The following is an 18,346-nucleotide window of genomic DNA, read 5'->3' on the forward strand; positions in this document are numbered from 1 at the left end:
GACATCACTAGGGGTAGTCCAAAATCCAAAAAATATCTCAAAGTCCTTTTGGTCTGAAGCATTTAGATAAGGGACACTCATTGCTCAGTGGTCACTATGAAGCCAGACACAGTACACCTTTAATCCTATTCTCTGGGAAGGCAGAAGCAGGAGGATTGTGAGTTTTAGGAAGGCCTTGTCTAACATATGTATCTTGTACATCTTTTCACTTAGTGCTGAAATGATTAAAACACTAAGCCCTTGACTCAAAAATCAATGACAGCATTTCCAATAAAAATAAGTTACAACCGAAGCATATCAAACACCAATCATGTGGGTACAGATTCCCATACTGCTGCTGCTCAGTGAAGGTTACAGCCTACATGCCAGCACTCACGAGGCTGAGGCACAAGTTCTGCCATGGGTTCAAGGTGCTGAAACAGGGTGAGACACCCCTGAAACACACACACACACAAAACCACAGCAACCATAGTCAATATTGCACACTGAATAAATGCTTCCCTGCTGGGTGCTTTAGCTGCAGGTCTCAGTTCATCCTCATTAAGACCCTGTTCCCTGTCCAAAATTCTTTGAAAAGTCAGTACTTTTTAAGTCCAAAAAAAAAAAAAAAAAAAAAACAAAACAAAACAAAACACTACAAATCGAGGACTCTCAGAACTGGGAAGGAGGCTGGATACCTCCAGGCTTCCAACCATAGCAGTTCATAAGCAGAGTAAGTGCCCTCTGCAAACGTGAACAATTTTACACCGAGGCCACAGGGACCCGGGAGAATGAATACCGTTTATGTATGTGGTGCAAAATCAATACGGTTTCTGCTTTGAGGTCCTTGAGTTGAGTTAATCTCAAGGCCTTGGCAAGCTAGGCCAACACTACATCACTAAGCTGTCCCTAGTGTATTCAGTTACAGGGTACCACCTTGACCCCAGGTGAAGAGACCATACTTCTTCAGGGTAGAATTGCAAATACATCCAGCTACAAGGACTCCAAAAAAGAAAGCTGTGGACTCAACTTCAGCTTTACTTTCCAAGGAGAGGAACTGAGCCCAGGTCTTGGGGAAAGAGAAAACACAAATATAGAGACCGAGTCTTTGCCATCCTTCCTAAAGAGATTGTGTCCAATTAGATTTTTCCCACCCCTGGGGGTCCAGGGCCTTCTCAAGATGCTTAAATTTTAAGTACTAATGATTTAATAGCTGTCTATAAAAACCACTGGGGTGGGGAGTGCAACTGGAGAGATGGTTCAGTGGTCAAGAGTACTGCTCTTCCAGTGGGCCAGGACCCCAATCCCAGAAGCCATGGGGGTGGCTCATAATCATCTTTACCCTTAGTTTTATAGAGTTACAGGCGCTCACATGGCAGTGCACAGACACACACATTCAGGAAAAACACTCATATGAACAAAATTAAATAAACAAATTTATTAAAAAAAAAAAACACTGAAGGGTTGGAAATATGCTGCTCAATTGTGAGGACGAGAGTCAGATCCTAGAACCCATGTCAGGCGGCTCACTCACAACCCTCCGTTAACTCCAGTTTCAAGGGACCCATGTTCTCTTCTGGTCCCAAGGGGCACCTTCATACATGGCTGACACACTCACACAAACACATACATGTAGATGCAGACAGATACATGTAAATAAAGTAAAGTATGTTGTGGTGGAAGCCATACTATGCGCTTCAGGCTGCAGAGTTGCAGCCCTACCCTTTATCCACTAGATGTCAGTAGCACTGCATACCAGTCCCCCACCTCCACCCCCCCCCTGCCCATACACACATTATATAGATAAGACAAAACAGGACTCCAGATATTGCCAAATGTACCCCTGGGAGGTGTGAGGCAGGCAAAATCACCCTGGTTGAGAACCACTGGCCTAGAGGATGGTTGTTAAAAATCCCAAGGTTCTTGGCAAGCATTTGACCCAGGGGCTTAGGAGGACTGGCATAAAGCTCAGGTTCCATTGAAAGCCTTAAACATTCCAAACAGAATGTGGGTTATCCAGCAACCACTTAAGTTCAAGCCTGAAATACCTCCAGTAAAGTGGGAGGCACTGTCTGTGGCACTGACTGATAAGTTTCATTGGCAAACCCAGGGAGCCTTGGCAACTAACTCACTCAAGAATGATTCTACAGTCACTCAAGCATATTCCACACCCCTCACCATGCTCCTCACCCACCTTCCTCTTTGCTCAAATATCACTGATCTAAGTAGGTAGGCGGTTCCAGCCCAGTATGTTTTACAGCGACAGCTATCTTTACTCTTTCCTATTTTGCTTACATCTCTTCTTAAACGTCACCCTTCCCAGAGGCTTCAAAGCTCTCCGTGTAATGGCTGAATCTCTTCAGGATACCCAAGACCCAAAATAATATATTTATTGTATTTTGTCTGTCCTCGCCTATAAGATGCTTAAGAAATTCTTGTCAGCATTCAGTGTCTATTCAGCACCTGATTCGGTAAGTTGAGTGGAAAGTAGTCATTCGTCACCAGGGTTCAAGCTTGCTCTCTAAAGCTCCCTGCAACGGTTCAGAGCCTTCATATAGATTTACAGATTCTCACCGCCCCCTGGGGGAGTGAGGTAGGGGAGGTTGGCTCTCCCCCCCTCCCGCTTTATACCAGATGAAGTGGGGGGAGTGCCATGAGTAAGGGTCTGCGACGTTTTGCACAGAAACTGCTCAAGGGAGGCAATGGCGACAGCAGCCGCCCCAACGGACTGATCTCAGAAGCTCAGGCCTGAGAAGCGACGTCTTAGACGTGGGTGTCCGTGGGGCACTAGCCAGGGAATGACGAACGGAGGTGCGGGAAGCCTGAACCTAACGTTGAGGCCCAAGACCTACGGTCACAGAAGACACAAGCAAATCCTTGAGTAGCCAGGAGAGTCCAAGATGCCCGGCTGAGGTCAGTGAGAGCCGAAGCTTGAGGGATGCGACCCCGAAGGGAAGAGCCTAAGACGCCATTTTGTGACCACAGAGGGCAATGACCACGACACTACAAGAGGAGATCCTAGCATGACTCAGCCCGTCCTGACGCCCCGGCCCAGAGCGCTGCCTTCACCCTGTTGGGCCTACCTGTGTAGCTCATGGCCGCAGAGAACACCCGAGCCGTGGACACAGACCGCTACTCTGCGCGTCTGACGCCACAACAATCCCTGGGGTCCTTCCACACACGCTCCAGCCCCGCCTCCTTATCTCATTGGCTTCTGCAAACCTCGGACTTCACGCCTATTGGTTTCGCTACCTGTCTATTTTTACACCTCTTCGTGACAGTGGTTGGAGATACTGCCAACCCCCGACGACCCCGCCTTACTCTCCGCCTCCTGTTAACAAAAACCTGCGCCAATAGGCCAAGGGGAGAAGATGGAAAGGTTCGAAGGGGCGGAGCTGCATGCAACCTAGAGGTCCGAGCCCACGCGTGTGCTCGCCTGGTGTGTGCGAGCGAGACACTTGCCAGCGTGAGCAGAGACGACCGTCTTGCGCCCCGCCACTGAAATGAAGTCAAGAATGGTAAAGCCATGTTGAAAGGAGAAAATTAGTATCTAACTGCTAAACAAGGTCCTGACAAACGTTATGTGAGATAACGTTAAAACAAACGAAGAAGGCCATGTGTAGTAGCTGACTTCTGTAACCCCAGAATACCGGAGCCTGAGACAGAATGACTCGAGTTTGAGGTCAGATTATACTATATGAATTCTAAGCCACTCTGGGTTCCAGTGAGTCCCCGTTTCAAGGAGGGGTAAAGAATTAGGGCCAGTTTCACAAAGTAAATAGTAAATATTATTTTCTTATTAATCGTTACATAACAATTAATAGTGTTTGTAAGGATATAGCTTGGTGGAAAAACATTTTATCCTAGCATGTACAGAAGGCCTTATGTGAGCTCTCCAACTGCAAAATAAAGATGCTTTTGAAAATTTTATGTGTATTAGTGTTTTGCTTGCGCGTGTCTGTGTGAGGGTGTCAGATCACCTGAACTGGAGTTTCAGACAGCCCTGAGCTGCCATGAAGGTACTGGGAATTGAACCTGGGTCCTCTGGGAAAACAGCTAGTGCTCTTAACTGCTGAGCCATCTCTCCTGCCTCTCAAAAACCACTTTAAAAATAACTGTTTATGTGTATGCTATTTGTTATACAAGTAGTATATCTCAATGTATCATATATTATTGCAAATGCTTGACATAAGAACCTATGTTCAATGCTCAGCTCCACAAAACGAAAAATGTAACCCAGTACCAGCCTTGTTCTAAGCACTATGCCTGGCTCCTCCTGGCTGTGTGGAAAGTCACCATGGGAGGTATCCTTGGAAGAACCCTAAAAATAAAACAATGGATAAACTACAGCAAGCTCTGCTTCTATGATTCATGTACCTTCTTATGGTTTTGAGAAATGTTAAAGTAGGTGTTCTATTGGTATTAAGGAATGTTTATCAATTCTTTTTAGGCTTATGTATTTGTTTTGCTTGAATATATGTCTATGCAACTACATGCACCCCCAGTGCCTGAGGTGGTCAGAAGAGGGTACTGGATACCCTGGAGTTACTGTGAGCTGCCATGTGGGTGCTGGGAACCAAATCCAAGTTCTCTGTAAGAGCAGTGTGTGTTCTTTGCCATTGAGCCACCTCTCAGTTCTTGTTAGCAGTTTCTTTAGGGGTAATAACAATGGCATTCTTTAAAAGGCCTAGATCCTTCAAAGAAACATACTGAAATAGTTGATATGATAGCCAAAACTGTTCTTCACAATTTAGTTGGGGCAGGGGAGGTAGAGAAGTATAGATTAGGCTGTTGCTGTGATTAAAAGGGCTTGTTTTTACCATTTGTCCAGATACAATGTCCTGACGATAATTTCTCCCCACTTTTGCAAAAGAAAGCCAGTTGCAGTGGACCATGTGCATGTGACCCGGGAACATGCGACATAAGTCCGCTTTATGTGTACTGCCTCTTTGGAGTGCCATACTTTCTGGAATCCTAGATAAAGTACAGCCCCATGATATCTCTAGATCCTGCAGTTTACTTTGTAGCACTTGGTGTGATTTCACCCAAGGTCTTGTTTAATTTCTGATGTCCTCACAGGTTGAGCTTAGCCTAAAAGTTAAGATTGTTTCTTTGAGACCATGGAGTGGTTTAAGCAAAGACTTAAGCTATGCTCAGGAGTTTTAGGAAAAGGTCTGTTGTGAGAATGGTATACGATCCTTGCAAAAATATACAGCTATCAGTGTAGAGTAACGTGTTACTGTGTACAAAGATACAGCTGGCTACTACCTATGTAGTAGGTAGGAAGGACTTCCATGTTACTACTTCTGTCACTGGAACTTTTAAAATTTGTCGCCTTTATATTTTAAAAAAATGGATTTTATATTTTAAATTGCTATGAAGAAACATGTTTGGGTCAGTTCTTAGCATGAGAAATCCCACTTCTTTTCCTGTCTTGGATATGACCAATGACAGTAAAGGATGAGAAGAGCCACCATACAAAAGAACACATTCCTGGGCTAAGAGCACCCCTGCAGGCTTGTCACTGAGCCTGTTAAACCCTCCTCCCCAGGCATAAAGACACAGTAGGGGAGGAGAGAAAAACAGGGTTGGGAGGGACCTGCTGCTGCCCAGAGTTGTCCACACCTAATTAGATTATCCCACTTTCCAGCACTTGGCTGGTTAGTGAGGATGATGAACTGAAAAGATACAAGGAATAAAAAAGTAGGAGATAACAGAATCTTATTACCTTAGAAATGTTCAGTAAACATTAGCTGAGCAAGAAAATAGCATTGTTTAAAGAAATAAAGTCAGGCTGGGCAAGTCAGGTACTGGTAGTGGGCAAGCCTTTGATCCAGGTGGATCCCTTGATTTTGAGGCCAGCCTAGTTTATAGAGTTCCAGGACAGCCAGGGCTACACAGAGAAACCCTGTCTTGAAAAGCAAAACACATAACTTAAAAAAAAAAAAAAATCAGGCAGGGTAATGGTGGCTCATGCTTTTAATCCCAGCTCTCAGATCTCTGAGTTCAAGGCCAGCCTTGTCTTAACACCTAGTTCCAGGAGAGCCAGGGCTACAGGAAGAAATGTTTCTTGAAAAACCGAAAGATATAAAAAAAAATTAAAATAGAGTACTTCCCTTTCCCTCTTGTTATTTGTGTTCAGATATCGCTTTCTGACATTTATCTCAGAGCTAGCAAGGTACAGCTCAATGGCAGAGCACCTGCCTGGTATGTTCAAGGCCTGGGAAGAGGTCCCCAGTATTACATTTAAAGTCCTATCTTAAGACAGCCGAGTCTCATTTCTGAACCTCATTCCCACCCAAGCTCCCAGCAGATGTGTGCTTCTACCCAATCCCTTCAAGGGTTTGTAAAAGCACCAAGGCAAGAATCACTCCTGTAGGCATGTTATTGTGGCTGGTTAAACCCAACCAGCCTTTCTGTCTTGGCTCCCTTCCCAGGCCAGCCAACCAGAACCCTTCACGAGCCACAGTACCACCGGCCAACAGCTGAGAACTTGGACCTATCCCCAACTGTGTCCGGTCTCTTTGGTGGCTAACAGAGGAAAACCAGGGCCTTCTGCCAGGCACAACCCTGATCCCCAGCTCCGAGCTCCAGCTGCTAACCAGTGCCAGCCTGTCCACTTCACAGAAAAAAACACACTGGCTGTTTGCCCTGGGATATTTCCAGAAGAGAAATTTAATCTAATTTACATATTTCTAGGTACATTGATAACCAAAAGGTGGCCACTGAAAAGGTTAAAAGGTCAATTAGCTCCCGGTATCTAGCTGGCCCAGGATTGCAAAATAAAAAGATCCACGTTCCTTATTCTCTACACAAAACGCATTTTTTAAAAAAGTGAAAGATCTAGGGAGCTATACATAGAAAGCAACAGTGAAAAGGGGGAGGGCAGCAGGGGTGGGGGAGGAGAGTCCCACCCCTCACTCTACCCTCCCAGCCCTGGAGCCCCTGAGGCTCTGACAAGGCAGGAGGCAGCTGTCAGCTTTGAGCTCTTCCAAGCTAGGAAGGACCCTTTTGGGGGGGAGGGGGCAGCCAACAAGAATTTCCGTGGCATTGTGGGCTCAGTGGGAGCTCCCAAGCCCTAGGAAGATAGCAGAGGGAGCATGGATTCCCCTGAGCAAGCACCGTGGCATGTTGTGGTCGTTTGACTTGGGAACTGAGGGGGCTAGGGCAGATCCCAGGTCTCACGAGGTGCATGTGTGTGTGTGTTTGCCTGTGCGTGAAAATAGATATTGATGGGGCAAGAGGGAACAGGGGGTCTTTGGGGTCTTTGCAAATGGCCACGGATGGCAGATGTAGCCCTGCCTGGTTGCTAGACACAGGGAAGTGCTGTTCTCCCCTGCAATCAGATTGGTCACCACCAAGGGCCCGGCTACTGCCCCTATGAGACCAACCAGGTAGGCTCAAGGATACCCTTGTGGCCCCAGAGTCCTTAAGCTGGGGGAAGGGTGGCTAGCTGGCTCCCAGTGCCCAGGTTGTAGTGTGCCCGGCCTCCAAGAGGCGCCGGTTTGAGGTTTTGGCTTGCTCCTTTGGAAACGGAAAAGAAAGATGGAAAAGGGGGAGAGGACAGAGGAGAAATGGGAGGGGATAGGTGGCACAAAAGGGGATCTGGAATGCTGTGTGTTAGGGTGCCTCTACAGCTGCTGTCTGTGCCTGCGGGGCCTGGGGCTCCTCAGGCGGAGGGTCTGCTTTGGAGAAGTTCATCTCCAGGATGTGCCGCTGTAAATGCCGTACCCACTCTTCCTGGATAGAGAGTGGGCCCTGGAATTCCACTTCACAGAACCTGCATAGGAACACAGAAAGAAGTGGCCAATGCTTTGAGGAAAGGCCGAGGTGTAGTCTAGTCCAAGTGCTTAGAGGCATATCCACCACTACACAGTATGGATGTTAAGACAAGAACTCAAGGGAAGAAGTGTCTTCCAACGGACAGCCATCTCTTCTATTGTGGAGTCATGGCAGAGTCTCCTGGGCATGATAAGCAGAGGATTCCCCAAGTGCCTTTGTCATCTGATGAGTGTGCTCTGATATGGTGGTGGGTATAAAGCAAAGCCTGACTAACCATCCTTCCCCTCTCTTGTGGCAGCCTTAAGCTAGTTTCCAATGAACAGAGGCCAAGAGCATCAGCTCTATTGCTCCAGAGAACTGGGCTGAAATTCTACTTCTTTTTTTTTTCCTCCTTGGGATTTTAGGAGACATGGTCTCTAACTCTGTACTTTAAGCCAGCCTCAAAATTATGTAATTCAGCTGGATTTATACTGGTGGCAATCTTCTTGTCTCAGTCTCCCAGTGCTAGGATGGCAGGCCTGAATCATCAGTCAACTTGGATGCAACTTTTGACAGCCTGTATTATATAGCTTGAGCTGAGTTACCTCAGGTTTCTAAAGCCCCTATATCCTGGCATGTGATACGTGTATGTGTGTGCTCATGCATGCACGCACGCACATAAGTATATGTTTGTGTATGTAAACTTTCATAAGAATTAACTGAGAATTTTTTTTCCTTAGCAGAAAAATATGAGAGTCCTTACTAAGTGTCAGCAAGATTTTCAGGACTTTGCTATTAAATTCAGTCCTCACAACAACTCTATCAATTAGGTCTGTATGATATGTTTTTTAAAGACAAGAGTTTCACCTTGAAGCCCTAACTGCCCTGGGCTGACCTTGAACTCAGAGAGTTATACCTGCCTCTGATTCCTGTGAGGTCTGGGATTAAAAGTGTGCACCACCATACCATGCCAAATTCTTTTTCAAGATAAAAAAAATGGTGGCAGGAGCAGGAAAGCTCTTGTCTGATGCTACTAAGCTGTCACGTGTCATACCTAGGACTGAACCCAGGTCTAACTGGCTACAGAGCTCATGTTATCAGTCTGATGCTCTGAAGTTCCACTGTCCATGAGAAGAACCCCTTAACCTGGGCACTGCTATACCTTAAAACAGCCTGTGAGACCTCCACCTCCCAAACTGCACAGACTAACTCATTTTCAGGCTTCTAATAGCCAAGGCCCTACTAGGTGTTAGCATACCTGCACTTGAGGGTATAGATGTTGCCCACAAACTTGACCAGTGACGTTTGGGGGGGCCGAGGCACCAGGGAGGGGACTGGTCGGACCCGGGGCGGGGGTTGCCGCACTTCTTCCAGCTTCTGTTGCAGGTCATTGACTTCCTCACCACCACGAGCTGCAGAGGCATCTGAGGGGCGGGCTTGTCTGCGTTCAAATTCTAATGGACAGAGTGATAAGTGATGTAAAAGGAGGTCTAGGGCCCTGGAGACATCCCTGCTTTCAGTGAGCACAAAGGGGCAGAGGTTGTTGGGACTTAAGGCTAGGCCTCAAATGCACTGATAGAATGGCACAACAATAAAGGGAGGGATTAAGCAGCTGAGATGTGGTGGTTGGCTAAACTCTAGAAGGTGTCTCCTGCCCTCCCACCCCTCCTCCAGCAGCACTCACTGTTGATGCTGCCCTCCCAACCTCCTTCAGCAGCACTCACTGTTGATATTTTGCCTTTGATGCTCCTCTGACTTCACGGTCCCAGGTGGGCTGGTTGCCAGAGGCCGTTCACCACTGTCAGCTGCCCTTCCAGCTTCAAGCCCTGGTTCTCCCCCAGCACTTCGGCCAACCAGGGACAGGCCCCCAGGTGCCAGCCCCAGGGGTGGCCGCTTGTCACTGTCACGGCCATGGCCAGCGCTGCGAAACTTCTTTGTAAAGGGGCGGCCACCCTGGATGTAGCTTCGGTAGGCACCCACTTTCTGAGGCCGGTGTTTGATCCACTCACTCAGGGTCTCGATGGGAGAGCCGTTGACACACCACTCCGTCACACCGAACTGCCGCAGATGTGCCCTCGCGTGGCTGGCTAGGGCTTTGCGGTTTTCAAAGTAAAGGCCACAGAGCTCACAGCAGGCCTCGGTGGCTACAGACAGAGGAGGTTGCTATTCTAAGAGTGCAGGAATACCCAGGTGGCCTAAGCAAGCTAATCCCACCTCCCACAGGGACCTTGCCTCAGGGGTCCTGCTTGCCCTGACAATTGCCATCCCATGACCCTACCACCCACTGCTTACAGGAGTGGGAGGTCTTCTCATGGAGAGTCTTTGCCTTGAAGGGCAGTTCAGTCTGGATGTAGGTCTTGGCCTTGACCTCTGCTGGGAGGAAGCGGTCCTCCTGGAGGGGCCGCTTGGTTGCCACTGGGCCCAGGTAGCTGGCAGCTGAGGGCTTGGACCCTGTGATGGGTGACAGGCTGAGCTCCCGGGGAACTTGGGTCGGCCCAGCTCCTGGTTTTCCTGGCCGGCTAGCCAGGGGTGACAGAGGCAGTGGGGAATGCAGAGCCCCAGGAGCTGCTGTGGGAGAGCCATCTTCAGTGAGGGCAGGAGCCAGGTCTCCAGCAGGAGGCTCTTTTTTGATGAGGCACAGCTTGGACTTCTTCTTCAGGATCTCCCGAAGTGTGTCAATGGGAGAGCCATTGACAGACCACTCAGTCACACCCATCTGGCGCAGGTGGGAGCGTGCGTGGCTGGATAGGCCCTTGCGGTTCTCGAAGAACTCACCACAAAACTCACACCGGATGTCACGCACTGGCTCTGCCCGAGCTGCTGCAAGGGGTCCAGGGTGTCAGGGGAGAGAGAGAGAGAGAAAGGAGGCACTGGCTATGGACAGGTAGAAGCCTCGAAGCTCAAGACCCAAGACAATGCCAGACTTCTGGATGTCTCTATCCATGTGGGCCCCCCCGCCCACATATTCCAGTGAACTGCTCCTTCACCTGGGCCTTCAGAGGCACCTTATACATCCAGCCCTTCTATGTGTCTTGTTACCTCAAATTCTAGCTGGTTTTACAAGGTCTCCCTGAGTAAGGCTGGGCAAGCTACTTCCTCTTTCTGAGCCTTAGTTTCCTTCTCTGCAAGATGGGGACGAAGACCTGTATCTCCCAATGTTGCTGAGAAGGTGTACAATCAGAAGGTTCAGAGCATATGGCAGGGAGGTGAAGCCTCGGCCATGCTTGCCTACTTGGAGTATAGCAGATGATCAACCAAAATGAACCCAGTGTGAAAGAGAGCCAGGGAAGCAAGTAACACTGACACGATAGCAACGATGCTATGTAAGGAGCTTTTAACCAGGCACTGTGCTGAGTGCTTCCTCGCACTTACAGACAAGAGACTATGCTCATCTTCATCTCCCAAATGAGGAAACCTGGCCAACTCACTTACTATTACATTATGGAAAAGAGATCTTGACTCAAATGTCAAACATTCAAATGCCATCCCTCTATTCCTTCCAGTGGCAGACATCACTAGTGAATCCTTGCAGCTAGAAATCTGGTTGGCAGCCACTAAACTTGGCAAAAGAGGGCATATAGATATAATTATATGATTCTGCCACTTCTGCATGAATAACAGAGAAACAAGCTGTACAGGAGCATAAATAGCAAGCCTTGTGTTCTCTGGACTTGTTTAGCTCCCATTTCAGTCCCGTGATCTATGGATACTGCTAAAAGGGTATAAGGAGGAGCACCAGCCAACTGTTCTACCTACCGTGACACAGGGTCACACTTACACAGGTTCAAGGGTGCCATATCTTCTCGAGGCGTGCCCCAGGGACCCTCAGATGGGTGTGGCTCCCCATGAAGGGTCCCTGGCAGCATCTCCCTCTTGATCTCCACTCTCATGTGTTCAGGCTTCAGTTTCTTGGGCAGGGAGGGTGTAGCAAGGCCTGAGAACATCTTCCGGGCCGTGGGAGGAGGAGAAGCAGTTGGTGAGTGGCCCAGAGGACTGCCTGGTGGTGGTGGCAACTTCTTGGTCAAAGGTGAGATGTGAAGATCAGAGGGACTTCGGGCTTCTAGTGAGCTGCCAGGACCTCCAGTGCTCAGCACCTTGGCCAGGGCTTTTGGGCTAGGACCTGGTGGGTGGAGGTGTCCCCCTGGCCTGGATTGGGTCCGTCTCTTCAGGATCTCCCGAAGTGTGTCGATGGGTGAGCCGTTCACATACCACTCAGTTACACCCATCTGGCGCAGGTGGGAGCGTGCATGGCTAGACAAGCCCTTTCTGTTCTCAAAGAACTCACCACAGAACTCACAGCGGATATCTCTTGTTGGCTCTGGGCCTGAAGCTGCAGCAGGAAGAAAAAGGGTCAGTTAGAATTATGGACATCATCTGGATAGTCACCTGTTGGAGTATCCTGGCCAGCTAGGTATGGGCAGCAGTGTGTCCATAAGCTAGGGCGATAGTTGATGGCAGTGTAAGTAAGGGAGCTGAGGGGTGGGGCCAGAGAGCTAACAGGACCTCTGCCCTGGCAGAGCAGTACCAATACAAATCCACAGCTTTGTGGGTCCCAATAAAACAGGGCAGGAGACAGGACGAAGCCAGCCTAGGTGCCACATACTGTCTAGACCCAGGACACCTTCCACACCAAAAGGCAGGACCTTCCCCTTGGCCTTTATTCTCAGGCAGGGTCATGGTGATAAAGGTCAAGGCCAAGAGAGAGGTACCAGCAGCCCACCGCCAACAAAATCTCTGGGTTGAGCCAGCCCACTGCCAAGGGCCCCTGTCTACTCCCTACTACAACAGGGAGGGAGTAGGGAGGGGGCCATGACCCCCCAGGGAGGGGCTCCAGGGCCCACAGGGAGGAAGGGCAGCTGAAGTGAGAACCTACAGAGGTTGAGAGGAGACGGCTCCACATCAGAGGCCCAGAAAATGCCGGCGGCCGAGAGATCCTGCTTCCCCCAGGGACTGGCCATACCCGAGGCCTTCAGCTTGGCCTTCTTGGCCGGCGGTGGGGGAGGGAGCAAGGAGAGGGCTGTGGAGGCGGAAGGAGGCCGCCCCAGCTGGGCCAGGGCTCCCCGCCCGGGTGGGAGGCGGATCTGGATGCCGTCCCTCCTGATGAGCCCGTGGAGCACGTCTATGGGGGATCCCTTGGCATCCGGGTCGCTGACGCCCAGGTGGCGCAGATGGGCACGGGCGTGGCTGGACAGGCCCTTGCGGGTCTCAAACCAGGCACCACACAGCTGGCAGTCCAGCTCTCTGCCCCCGTCACTATCTAAAGCTGCGGAGACAAAACACAGGGGGAGGGGGTTCACGGCCGCCACCTTGGTCGGCCCTAAGGGATGAAGGCAGGAGGGTCTGCTGTGATTTTTCAGCTGCCCAGGTGGTTAAGAATCCAAGTTTCATGCTTAAGACAGGTTTTGGCTTGTTTCTGGTTTCTTTTTTTGTTCTTTCTTTCCTTCTTTCTTTTTTGTAGATCTTGTAGATTTCAGGTAGCCTATTCCCTGCCTAGACATTGGCATCAAGTGAAGGTGGGAAGCTTATGGATGTACTTCTGTGTCCAATCCTGATGCTCCCAGGCCCTCCTCCCCTGGGACGTCTGCTACAGGAACTATAGAGGAAGATGGAAGGTGAAGAGCAGGGGGAAATCACAAGACTACCAAGGACCCCTACCCTTAAAACCACAGCAGAGTCAATTCAAGTGGCTGCCAGGAGACACAGGCATCCTCAGGCTCTAATACCTGCCAACATGTAGGAAAGCATGTGGACACCTCTAGGAACCTGACTACTGGACTTGGGAGGGTTTCTTTTCAGGCCCTACTTGCTAAGTGCAAGGCAACCATGATGTAGGGTCTCTACTTTGGGCACAAACAAGGAGATGCCTCAGCACAAATGGCTAGGAGACATGAAAAAAGGGGCCAATGTAAGGAATCTCTGACTGGTAGACTGTCTACTCATCTACCTGTATGGTCCAAGATATCCCAGACTCCCACTGGGAAAGCCAGGTCCACAGGCACCCTTACTACTTTTACCACCCCCACCATCATTCCAGAGGACAAGAGCTCTTCTCAAGTGGCAAGTAGGCCCTGCAGGCTCAGATCTGCAGCAGACCTCCAAGGGAAGATCACCAGGATGGGGAAAAATGACCATCACAGGACAACCCAATAGGAGACATAGTGAGTGCCTCAACTAGCACTGACTGGGATAACCCAGGATCCGGAAACGGCAGGTCTCCATTTCTACCCTGGGTCCTCCTCCTCTGAAAACCACACAACACCCCAGCACCCCCCTCAGCTCCCAGTACCCAAACTCACTGAGATTCAGCGGCCCCTCATCCTCAGACTGGGGCCATTGTGCCTTTGGGGAAGTTGGTCGGGGACTCAGGGACAGCTGGGGGCTCTTGTCCTCAGGATTCTTGGGTGTAGGGGATCCTGCCAGAGTCAGTGGGGCCTTCTTGAGGAGTGGAGAGCTGGATGGGTGGGTCAGGCCCTTGGCTGAGAAGCCAGGAGGTGATTTGATGGCTTTGTTGACAGCAGGGGCATCCATAGGTTTGGCCAGTGTGAGTAGGCCAGGCCTGGCAGCCCCAGCAAGGAACTCCTTTGGTGAGTTGGACTTCTTGGTCAGGCTAGGGGTCAGCCCAAGGGGAGCATCAGGCAGGCCCTTCTGCTTCACCAGCTCGTAGAGGAGGTCGATGGGAGCACCACTGCTTTCTGACTCTGCGACCCCAAGCTGCCGCAGATGTGAACGTGCGTGGCTGGACAGGCCCTTTCGTGTCTCAAAGCAGGCACCGCAGACCTCACAGGTGGTCAGGCTCTGGGCTGGAGGATGAGATGGAGGCCAGGATGGAAGGCTATGAGGCCTTTCAGGTATAGCTAACCCATTCTCCTCCCATTACCCAGGGGCAATATAAGTGTCTTGCTTTTGCCAATCCTTTTGATCCTGACAATCATTCTAACTTGGTGAGGGTTAGTATTTTTTGTTTGAAAGTAAGGAAACTGAGGCTCAGAGAAGAGAATAGTTGTGCACTATTGTACAAGGGCACACAACAGGAGGCTACACTCTCGTGGTCCAGCCAGTGGGAATGCCTTTCAGACCTACAGCATTCCAGGGTGCCCTGATAATATGTTTACACAAATGCCTGTGTGCATACACACATATCACATATGGAGCTAATACTTAACCTGCAACTAACAAAACTTCAAATGCTAAGTCAGAAAAGGTCTTAGTAACAGTCCTGGCCCAGTCCCCATCTACTTCTTGGTCTCCCCGCCTGACTTCAATGATGCAAAGGCCAGTTGGTTTTGCTCTTCTCAATATACCTAGAAACTAGCATTAAACTCAAGAACCTTGTAGTCTACAGAAAAACAAATATGAAACGCATGAAAGCTCAAAACCAACAAGGTTGGCAAATGACCTAAGTTTGTGATCTCTTGCCCACCTTGTCCACTGCTTCACTGGTTAGTCCTTCCTCATCCAGTAAGGTAGTAGCTGAGGGCCACACATATGGCCAAAGCTATAGAAACTCAATGTAGAAGACAGCTGAGTAGCTAACTCCTTGGTGCCTTAAAGTGCTGTAAAGAAGATGGGTGCTAACCCATGTTAATCCAAAAAGTCCGTCTGTGATCATGACTGTCCTGGCCACTCACCCTTGAGGTCTGGCAGCTCCTGTTTGCTGCCATGAGGAACCTCTGCGGCCACTTTGCTGCTCAGCCGACTGGCCACCTGTTCCAGGGTCCCAGAGACAGGCAAGCTCTTCTTTGGGAGTAAAGGAGACCCCAAGTCCATGGCCACCATTGTGTTTTCCTCAGAACACAGGCCTGTGGGGTGGAGGAGACAGGCTCAGCCCACTCATGAGTCAGGCTGTCCACCCCAAGAAGGAGACTGAGAGAACGGTAGGTACTTCTTCCTCATGCTTGGCATCTGCTCTCACTTCTGGAAGCCACTCGTTCCAGGAGAGCTGAGGCTATACCCATAAACCCTTGTGGCAGCCCAATGTAGGGACACTGAGATTGTCCAATGACAGGAAAGACAAACAGTAGTTTCAGTCCAGTAGAGGGTTCACTGGTCTGAGAACATATTGCAAGTTTGAGCTGAGATTCCTCATCAGAGGACACTTTAAGACAAATGCCTCTCTGGGGGTAAAAGTGAGAACAATTAGAAGAGTCAGATAGCACAGTCTGCAGCCAGAGAGACGTAGAAAAGGCAAGAAGCTGAGGATGGGGAGGGGAGGGGGAAAATCTCTACCAGACAAGGGAGCTGGGGCTTCAAAGCCAGCATCAAGCCCAGCAGTGAACTATCATCACCAGCTGAACTGGCCAAGGTAAGGACCTGGACCCTGGACCACCTCGGGGACAGGAAGAATGGGAATGACAGAAGTTTGCACCAAGTTTCTTAAGCTTCCATCCAGAGAGAAAGCCTTCTCCGGTAAGAGATATGTAGGGAGAAAGAATCAAAGTTGGTTTTCTTAGTCTGAGTTTTCATTAAAAGGGGTAGGAATGGGGGGTAGCAGGAGGTGATGAGGTAGAATTCTGAACAAGAGTTGAGGAAGAAAGAACGGTGTGTCAGATGGACTTCGGAGACGACCTGGACAAAGCAATAGGGCAGGGGGTTAAGGCAGGTCGCTCTCTGCTCAATCTGAGTCCCACAGAGGCAAGAAGACAGGACAGGAGGCTACCGAGATCATGACACAGAGTACTTTGTCAAAGTCTCCAGGTGGAAGTGGGCGCGTCTGTCAGATGGGGCAGGGCCAAAAGTGGCTTTCCAACACCGAGGGGATCGGAACCGTGACAACTGGGAGCTTCTGAGACTCCAAAAGAGGCAGGGGACTTCTGTCAGAGCCGGAGAGTCCGGAGGAGCGACTGCAAAGTGCTTCCGAAGCCTGGGACCTCCAGGAGGCTGAGGGAAGCCCAGGGCCCGAGCGCTTGAGGTGGGGGGTGCCGCAGAGATCGGACGGCGGGTGTTGAGGGTGGCGACGGCACATTCGGGAGGGACGCCGACTTTCCCCTCCCGGGACCCTCCCCTCCGCCAACTCTTACCCGGAGCGGGCGCGGACGCGGGCGCGGGCCCCGGCTCCGGCTCGGCCTTGGGCCCGTCCCGCGACGGCGGTAGCGGCGGCGGTGGGGGTGGAGGCGGCGGCGGCGCCGGCGGCGCCGGGAGAACCACCGGTCCTGGACTCGGGGGGCCTGGCGAGGGCGCCCCCGTGGGCGCGCGCTCCCGGGCACCCCCCGCGCGCGGCCCCGCCGCCGCCTTGCTCTCCGCTTTTGTCACTCGGCACTGGGCGGTGGAGGCGGCCATCTTGGCTCCGGCGCACGCGGGGCGGCCGCCTCAGGCGAGAGCAGCGGAGCGCCGCGCGCCGCGACCTCCGAGCGTGCTCTGCTCCGCCCCTCCGGGCGCACCCAGGGCGACCTGATGAGCGCCGAGCGCCTCGAGCGAAATGCTCTTGGCGCTAAGGATTCCATTTTCACTCTCCTGGGAGCCACCGGGAGTTTAGGGCCAAGCTGCTGTCAGCCTCTAGCAGCCGCCACACTCCAGGATATACACATCTCTACAGCTAAAAAACGAAACCCTCCAGCCACACACATTCACTTCAATACAAGCATTCTAATACAAGAATTAGAATCCTGACAGTAGTGCTAGGACCTGCCTTGAGACCCCATTCCATTGTTTTTTCTCTAAGCCTCTTTTGCTAGGTAGACAAACATGGACCTGATCATAAGTATCCTTACTCAAGGCAAAGCTTCTAGAACAATACTGAAAAACACTAGATTCTCCACCACCGTTGACCCTCCCCCAGCTTCACATCACCCTAGCATCTATCTAGCTGTTCTCAGATAGAGTTGTCCCGCAATCCAAGAAACTTGGTCCCTCCTCACCTATGATTCTAGCACCATTCACTCCTCCTGCCCCAACTAAAAGCTGCAGCGCTCAGCTGTTTCTTGACAGATGGGTGGGGCCTGAATTTGACTCTGCCCTTACCCCCCCCCCCCCAATTTGGTGCCTCCCCCTTCTGGCTCACTTGGAAAAAAGGGAAGGACCTTTTAAAAAGACCTGCCACGCAGGGCCACTGCCCCCACCTGGCCCCGATTTGGGATACCATTACCTTGCAAAGTTTTTACGGTCATTTCAGCTACTCCATCCCACTCCCATTTCTGTGTGTTCCCTGAAGAGGTCATTCAAATGTCTCTCTCCTTCCTTCAGACAAAGCCAATGAAGAGCTAACTCTACTTCTTCACGCCATAGAGTTTGGGCCAGCTCCCTTTGGGGAGTGGCACATAACTTTGTTGTTGATAAAGATAGATTGGTCCTAAGTGAATCTGGCTGTTATGTGCTTGTCTCAGCCTTGGGAGTGTCTGGCCCTGGTGCCAGATAAGAAATGTGAGCATGATATACAGGCCTATGCTGGGACAACACAGAAAAAAAGGGGGTCAGAGCTGTAGACTACTTGTTACAGACCTTGGCATTCTTAGAGTGGCTCTGCCTTCCAGCCATGCCTGAGACATTATAAACCAAATTAGGTGGGAAGGCTGAATCCCTGGTGAGCAATCTTTTACTAAAGGCAAGAAGCCCCATATCCCATTCATCTGTGTGACTCTGCTGTCGCTTCAGCCCACCACCAACCTGTCTG

At 50.5% G+C, this 18,346-nt stretch overlaps 2 protein-coding genes across 62 annotated transcripts in view; both read right to left on the reverse strand.

Moving 5' to 3' along the window:
* The window catches only part of Akap8l (A kinase (PRKA) anchor protein 8-like), a 29,193-nt gene extending 26,001 nt beyond the window's left edge, over window positions 1-3,192 (reverse strand). For 14 of the 23 annotated variants that reach the window (XR_003952162.1, XR_003952167.1, XR_003952166.1 and 11 more), the window contains exon 1: window positions 3,063-3,191. Coding sequence is in view for 6 of the 23 variants with exons in the window: in XM_011246534.3 (XP_011244836.1) it covers window positions 3,063-3,075 (13 nt within the window). In the remaining 17 variants the exon portion in view is untranslated. Of the gene's footprint in view, window positions 1-3,062 lie in introns of all 23 variants that reach the window. The other 9 variants (XR_003952153.1, XR_003952152.1, XR_003952151.1 and 6 more) reach the window with 3 other exon arrangements.
* Window positions 3,193-6,622: 3,430 nt separating this feature from the next.
* Wiz (widely-interspaced zinc finger motifs) overlaps window positions 6,623-18,346 on the reverse strand; it is a 35,455-nt gene continuing 23,731 nt past the window's right edge. For 12 of the 39 annotated variants that reach the window (XM_006524058.2, XM_011246380.1, XM_006524063.2 and 9 more), the window contains 8 exons: window positions 15,369-15,539; window positions 14,037-14,540; window positions 12,614-13,003; window positions 11,519-12,070; window positions 10,033-10,560; window positions 9,465-9,884; window positions 8,999-9,194; window positions 6,623-7,759 (listed from right to left, as the gene is read on the reverse strand). In XM_006524058.2, coding sequence (XP_006524121.1) covers window positions 7,600-7,759; window positions 8,999-9,194; window positions 9,465-9,884; window positions 10,033-10,560; window positions 11,519-12,070; window positions 12,614-13,003; window positions 14,037-14,540; window positions 15,369-15,539 — 2,921 coding nt within the window. In that variant the 3' untranslated portion in view covers window positions 6,623-7,599. The other 27 variants (XM_017317399.2, XM_030249658.1, NM_001372221.1 and 24 more) reach the window with 9 other exon arrangements.

Source organism: Mus musculus, chromosome 17, assembly GCF_000001635.26.
Source record: "Mus musculus strain C57BL/6J chromosome 17, GRCm38.p6 C57BL/6J".
NCBI classification, from domain to species: domain Eukaryota; kingdom Metazoa; phylum Chordata; class Mammalia; order Rodentia; family Muridae; genus Mus; species Mus musculus.